Consider the following 6,606-nt stretch of genomic DNA (forward strand, 5'->3'; position numbering starts at 1 on the left):
AAGATAACGGTTATAACTCATTGTCTTTTAACTTAAAATACAATGATGAAAAACCATTGTAAAAAGCCTCAAAAATTTGTTGTAAATAGAAGTGTTGAGAAAGATAGGGCTCTCAAAAGACAACGATTAAAAATCGTTGTCTTTTTCTTAAAACGACAATGACTTTTTAACCATTGTCTTTTAAGAGCCCTATCTTTCTCAACGTGTCGATTTACAATGGATTTTTTTGGGGGGTCTTTTAACATAGTTTTTCATCGTTGGCTTTCAGAAGTTTTGTTGTAGTGTCAACCGGGTTAATTTGCATCATGTATATTTGATGTCTTGTGTCTGAGTGTGCAGGGACTTAGGAACACAAGAAGTCGAGCGGAAGATGTAGCGAACGAAAAAGATGACATGGAAGCGAGTCAACGGGCTTGATGCATCCGAGGGATGAGAAGCTAAAGAAGAGTAGACCGGTGGAACAAGAAGAATGAGCGTTGCGATCTGAGAGACGAGATGCCGAGGAGAAAGCCTACTCGAGGAAATGGCCGGAGTTGGGTTCAGGTAAGCTCAACTCTGGATGGTTGGAGAATCACCCCAGCAACCTGAGCAATAGCCGAACAAGTCAACTCTGTATTGACTTGTTCAGGTGCCTAGACCAAGTTTGGGTGCCCGAACCAGGTTGGTACCGAATAGGCACCTCTTCGTGAATGTTGCAGCGGGGATAGAGTTTGGGTCCACACCAACAACAGTCTAGGCACCCGCCGTTCCAAGTGCTCCGGTACCAATAAAGACTTCTCATCGCATCGTTGAAGAGCCATTGTGAGCAAATAAAGTGCACCGCTACGGGCGACCGAACCCACTCCAGCTGCTCGAAGATGGCACGTCATGCTACGGACGAATTCAACTAGTTGGTTATAAATAAAGCCCTAGTCCTCTTCATTTATGACAACACTTTCTGTACTTCATTTTAAACTCTATTTTACGTATTTACAATTCATGCTTTCAAATGTTGTACGAGGTTTCTCCGCCTCTGACTTTGCTCGAAGAAGGAGACTTTGCTAGTGCTTACATTGCCTTGGATTAGCAATATTCCTGGTTGCAAACTAAGTAAATCTCGATAGCCTCGTATTTGTTTATACACATTATATTTTTATTTTTAAAGTGTTTGTCTAACTCTAGTTGAAATAACAAGAAGGGTATAATCATAACTTCAGGAGAATTCACCTCGTCGTGTGGGTCGCACCGTGACCTACACATGAACCACGCAAATAGTCGCTATTGATTGTAGACGAACCACTCTACCATGACCTATCTCGTGGGTAGTCAAGGTACACAAATAAACTACTAACTGCAAGCGAACCACACTACCATGCTTTGTCTCGTGGGCAGTCGAGGTACATAAATAATGTAACAAGAACCAAGTAGTAAACAATCACACCCAAGTGACCGGAGCAATAGTCGAACAATATATATCAATATATATATATATATTTTGACATACTTGTATGAACTCCATGGACCGACCTCAAATTAAACGATCAATATATATAATGAGTCATTAATAAGGTAACATATATAGGCCCTGCAAGCTCAACCCCTATTAATAATTAACTTGATAAATTCATAATCAATCCTACCAAAATCAAATCAATCGAATAATAATATTAATTATTAGGCCAAGTTGCTCATGCCAAGTCCGATGAGATGAGTGAGTCAAGCCTAATCAATTAAAATCTACAGAATAATAATATTAATTAAGTCCGTACTGTTATTAAATCAAATAAAATATCAATAATTTTTTTTATTGATTTGCACTTATCCAATCTAATAATTATATATTGACGATGCACAAACGAATATATAAGGAATGAGATCGTCTAAATATAAATATATATGACAATTAAATGAAATAAAATATCTATAAATTTGGTATATATAGATTTACACTGATCCAATTTCGTAATATATAAACGAATTAAGAGCATGCATGCAGCCGTACGTTTAATATAATTAATTATTCTTCTTCATCAAGTTTCTGCGAATTCTGCATCCATGGCGAATTTTTTGTTAGCTTTCCTCCTCCTCCTGCTGTTGCTACGGCTAGAACACTGCTACGGCGAGCCGATGGCGTCATATGAGCAGTCGTCGATGCTGATTTCCGCCGGCGGGCAGCATAAACGGCACCGCCGTTTGGGGTTACTGTTCCCGGAGTGGGTGGCGGCGGCCGACCGGAAGCTGCTGGCGGATTCGGACGTGAATCCGGATCTCGTGGTGGCGCAGGATGGCTCCGGCGACTACAGATCCATTGTAGAAGCCGTGGCGGCTGTGCCCAAGGAGAGGGGAGGAAGCACGGAGAGATATGTAATTCACGTGAAGGCCGGCGTCTACAAAGAGTACGTGGAGATTCCTAGCTCGATGGAGAATTTAATGATGACCGGCGACGGGATAGATGCTACCGTGGTGACCGGGAACAGGAGCGTTAAAGATGGCTACCGGACCTTCCAAACGCCCACCTTCGGTTAGTTATGAATATATAAATAATCAATTGATTTAATTTACAATTAATTAATATGAGAATATATATTCTCATATTAATTAATATGTTTGTAGTTTTTTTACCAGCGAACTAGTTGAATTAATTGCAAAATTAAACAGTCGTACAAGAAATAGATGCTCACTTTGCTAGCTTCTAATTAATCCATCTTTTTAATTAATATTTCTTCAAATTGGTCAGGATCCGTTTAATGTTTGTAATTCAATGTACACTGATCAGGTGTATCGGGCAACGGATTCATCGCCCGCGACATGACGTTCCAAAACACGGCCGGGCCGGAAAAGGAACAGGCGGTGGCACTCCTATCCCAGTCCAACCAGTCCGTCTTCTACAGATGCAGCTTCAAGGGTTACCAGGACACCCTCTACGTCCACTCCCAAACACAATTCTACCGAAACTGCGACGTCTACGGAACCATCGACTTCATCTTCGGCAACGCCACTGTTGTCTTCCAGAACTGCAACCTCTGCGTTAGGCGGCCAATGAGCGGCCAGAAGAACACAGTGACGGCTCAGGGCAGGAACAGCTCGGACCAGACCACTGGCATATCGATCCACAACTCCGTCGTGGCTGCAGCGTCGGACCTCGCGCCGGTGCAGGGGTTATTCAAGACGTACCTCGGCCGGCCGTGGGGGAACTATTCGAGGACGGTGGTGATGAAGACGGAGCTGGGGGACTTGATCGACCCAGCGGGGTGGTTGGAGTGGGACGACCGCCCCGCACCGAACACATTGTACTACGGGGAGTTCATGAACACTGGCGCCGGCGCCGACACGAGTAGGAGGGTGACTTGGCCCGGTTATCACGTGATCAATAACTCGTCTGAAGCTGAAAAATTCACTGTCGGAAGCTTCTTGTCTGGTGACTCGTGGATACCAGCCACTAACATTCCTTTCACGTCGGGCCTATAAATTAATTATACATGGTGCTATATAAATAAATGGGCAAATTGGAAAATTTAATAAATTGTGTTTCTAGGTAAAAAAAATTGCAAGTTACTTTGTTCTATCTTCGAGTCATTTTGCCGTATAATCATTGCGCAATCCATTATTGCAAACCCTCCATCTGATCACGTGGCTCCTAATTACTCGTCCGAATATGGCATGGTGTACCAGTTGAATATGATCTCCGATATCCAACAGATCTCCTGGTTCTTCAATCCCTAGCTTTTCTTGATATTGTACGTTCTCTCTCTGCGTTAATTTGTTGCTTACATTGTCCTGGATCAGCATCAGCATGGGAACAAATTAAAGGACGTTGTGGACCTTACCTTCTCGATCGTTGCCGAGTCTTCCTCAACATGTTATAAAGCAACCACTGAACGTTGCCACCAACTCTCCCTTCTTCGCCGGACAAGATACAGGCATGCATTAGGATGAGTCAGAACGCCGTGACATGTCCCGGAGAAAGCCACGACTCGTAATTAAGTTTATTCTCCGGACGCAGTCCTTGACAGATTCGAGCATAACTCGATCTACCTGATGAATCATCGACCACCGTCTGTTCGAGCTAGGGAAATACTATCTGTCAGTTATAAGTACTCTGGCTAGCACGATCGAGGTCGATGTCAGGAAAGAAGTCCAAACTCCAACGTTTTTCTTCTTCAGGGGTAATGATAATGATTAAGCCACAGAATTACACATTGTTCCTCACTTTGCACGTGTCGTTATATTGATTGAAGAGATCATAATCTGATGATTAGATACAATCAATTTACATTTACATTTCTTTTTGATACTAGTGCTCGCTCTTTAATATATATAATTATCAAAGGGAGATCTGTTAATAACATAATTAAACTTTTCAATAACATAATTAAATTTTTAATTTTTCACAACTTAATTAAATTTTTTATTTTTAACAACTTATTTAAAATTTTGATTTTAACAACCTAATTAAATTTTTAACTTGATTTTAACAATTTAATTAATTTTTTAACTTAATTGAACTTTCAACAACTTAATTAATCTTTTTCATAAATTTTTTATTCAACTTAATTAAAATTTTTTAATTTAATTTTTTTTCATAGCCTTAATTTTTTTTGAACTCAAACGAACTCAATTAAAAAAAAAAAACCCGGTACCTTCACAGCGTCCAGGCGCCCTGCTCCATGCAACCCTTAGTTTTTGTTAGGGGGCCAGGTATAGGGGTGCGGGTGCCTGAACCTTGTCTGGGCGCCCTGCTCCATCACAAAGTCCAGGCGCCCAGACATAGTCCGAGCGGCCAGACCACGCCTATATAAGGGGGCCAGCGACACCCCTTTTCCTTGCCTCACTACATTTTGCAAAGAGTCTTCATTGAACTCTTCAAAGCAAAAGTAGAAAAATAAAATTTTGTACCCACAAAAAAATTAAACTTTTATTCCTCCGATTTTCGAGCTGCATTGTTGAGGATCAACTGAGGTCATCATTTCTATTATAAATATTCACGATGTGTCAGTAATATTTGAAGCTTAAATTTTATTTTTTTTATTTATCTAAATTAGAATTTTATAAACCATTGTCAGTGAAATTATAAGTGAAGTGTTTTTCCTACCTCAAAACTCACGTCATAAATTCATTCACAATGGTTAATAACCGTTGTCAATAAAATTATAACCTTTGTGTTAATCCTGCCTAAAAACTCCGTCGAAAATTGGGAGCGTCAAAACATGGCAACAAAAGTTTTTAGCCCCAATGCCCCTATTCAGGAAAACTAAAGCTTCCATCCTCCTCCGTCATGGTTGGATTCCTCCCCTTCTGTCTCATTGTTGTGGCCAAAGGATGTCCACATATCTCCATAATGGCATGATATTATCCACTTTGGGTCTATGCCCTCATGGCTTTGCTCTTGGACTCTCCCCAAAAGGTCTCATGCCAATGAAGAAATCCTACATCCTTTTAAACTCATGATCTTTACCAAATCTTTCTAATGTGAGACTTTGATTGAACCCCAACAATCCTCCCCTCAAATGAAGGACCACAATTACTCTCATGGTTCGGGCCTCCCCGCGAGCATCCAGTCACCTTGACCTGCTCCGGGCCTCCCCGTGAGCATCCGCACCCGATCACCCTGACTAGCTCTGGGCCTCCCCGCAAGCATCCACATTCGGTCAACCTGACCTGCTTTGGGCCTCTACGCCGGCATCCGATCACCCCTGACCTACTTCGGGCCTCTCCACGAGCATCTGGTCACTCATGACTAGCTCCGGGCCTACCCTCAACTTCGTTCAAGGCTACCCCACATGGCATCTGGTCTGGACCATGACTTTGATACCATTTGTTGCGCAAAGAGGGGCAATACCTCTCAACCTCTAACGTGCGGAAGAAGTGGAAGAGAGAAAGAGATCGCATGGAGCAACAAGACAAAGATGCATAACAGGAGAGCAAACACGAGGAAGGAGAATAAGAAGAGGAGGAAGAAGAAGAATTACCATGGTTTGGCGGCATGCCTACTCTATAAAAATGGCCGAAGCTTTATTAGAATTCTTTCTATACAAGAGAATCACATTACATGATTCTTATGATTATTGTTAAGCAATAGGTTTACAATGATCCTTATAAATAATGCATAAATCTCAGACTCGATAAAATCATAACAGAATTTTGTTATGAAAAATCGTAATAGAATTCTGTTATGAAAAATTGTAATAGAATTTTATTATATAAAATTATAACAGAATTTTATTATGAAAAATCTTAATAGATTTTTCTTCCATACCATTCATCGCATTGGAGTTCATCCAAATATGAGCCACTCGGCAATAATCTCCACATTGGCAAATATTCACCCTTTTAGAGAACACAAGTATCTGAATAAAGCTCCATCTGGATTCTTAGGTCTGGGCTTCCTTCCTCTAACATCTAGGATATGGATTAAGTTCAAGCAATGCCTGAACTTCTCTGTGGTCACTAGCTTTATCAACATATCTATAGTATTGTCTACAGTGTGAACCTTCTCAAGTCGAATTTCCCTGGAAGCAATCAACTCTCTGATCTTGTGAAATCTCACATCAAAGTGCATGGTTCTCACATGATAAACCTGTTTCTTTGAAAAATAGATATCACTCTTACTATGTCATAACAACTTGA

The 6,606-nt window shown here is 41.0% G+C and overlaps 1 protein-coding gene across 1 annotated transcript; it reads left to right on the forward strand.

The window, feature by feature from the left end:
* The first annotated feature begins 2,034 nt into the window (after positions 1-2,034).
* Positions 2,035-3,447, forward strand: LOC121969087 (pectinesterase-like). Its single transcript, XM_042519011.1, has 2 exons — positions 2,035-2,500; positions 2,756-3,447. Exons 1-2 carry the CDS (start codon positions 2,035-2,037, stop codon positions 3,445-3,447), a joined length of 1,158 nt encoding a protein of 385 aa, XP_042374945.1.
* The last annotated feature ends 3,159 nt before the right edge of the window (positions 3,448-6,606 follow it).

Source organism: Zingiber officinale, chromosome 4A, assembly GCF_018446385.1.
Source record: "Zingiber officinale cultivar Zhangliang chromosome 4A, Zo_v1.1, whole genome shotgun sequence".
NCBI classification, from domain to species: Eukaryota; Viridiplantae; Streptophyta; class Magnoliopsida; order Zingiberales; family Zingiberaceae; genus Zingiber; species Zingiber officinale.

Bases quoted from the DNA above. Each gene is read 5' to 3' on its own strand.
- LOC121969087 (XM_042519011.1), top strand. From the start codon at position 2,035: ATGGCGAATTTTTTGTTAGCTTTCCTCCTCCTCCTGCTGTTGCTACGG. The intron at 2,501-2,755 runs GTTAGTTATGAA...TACACTGATCAG, and splicing joins CTTCCAAACGCCCACCTTCG to GTGTATCGGGCAACGGATTC.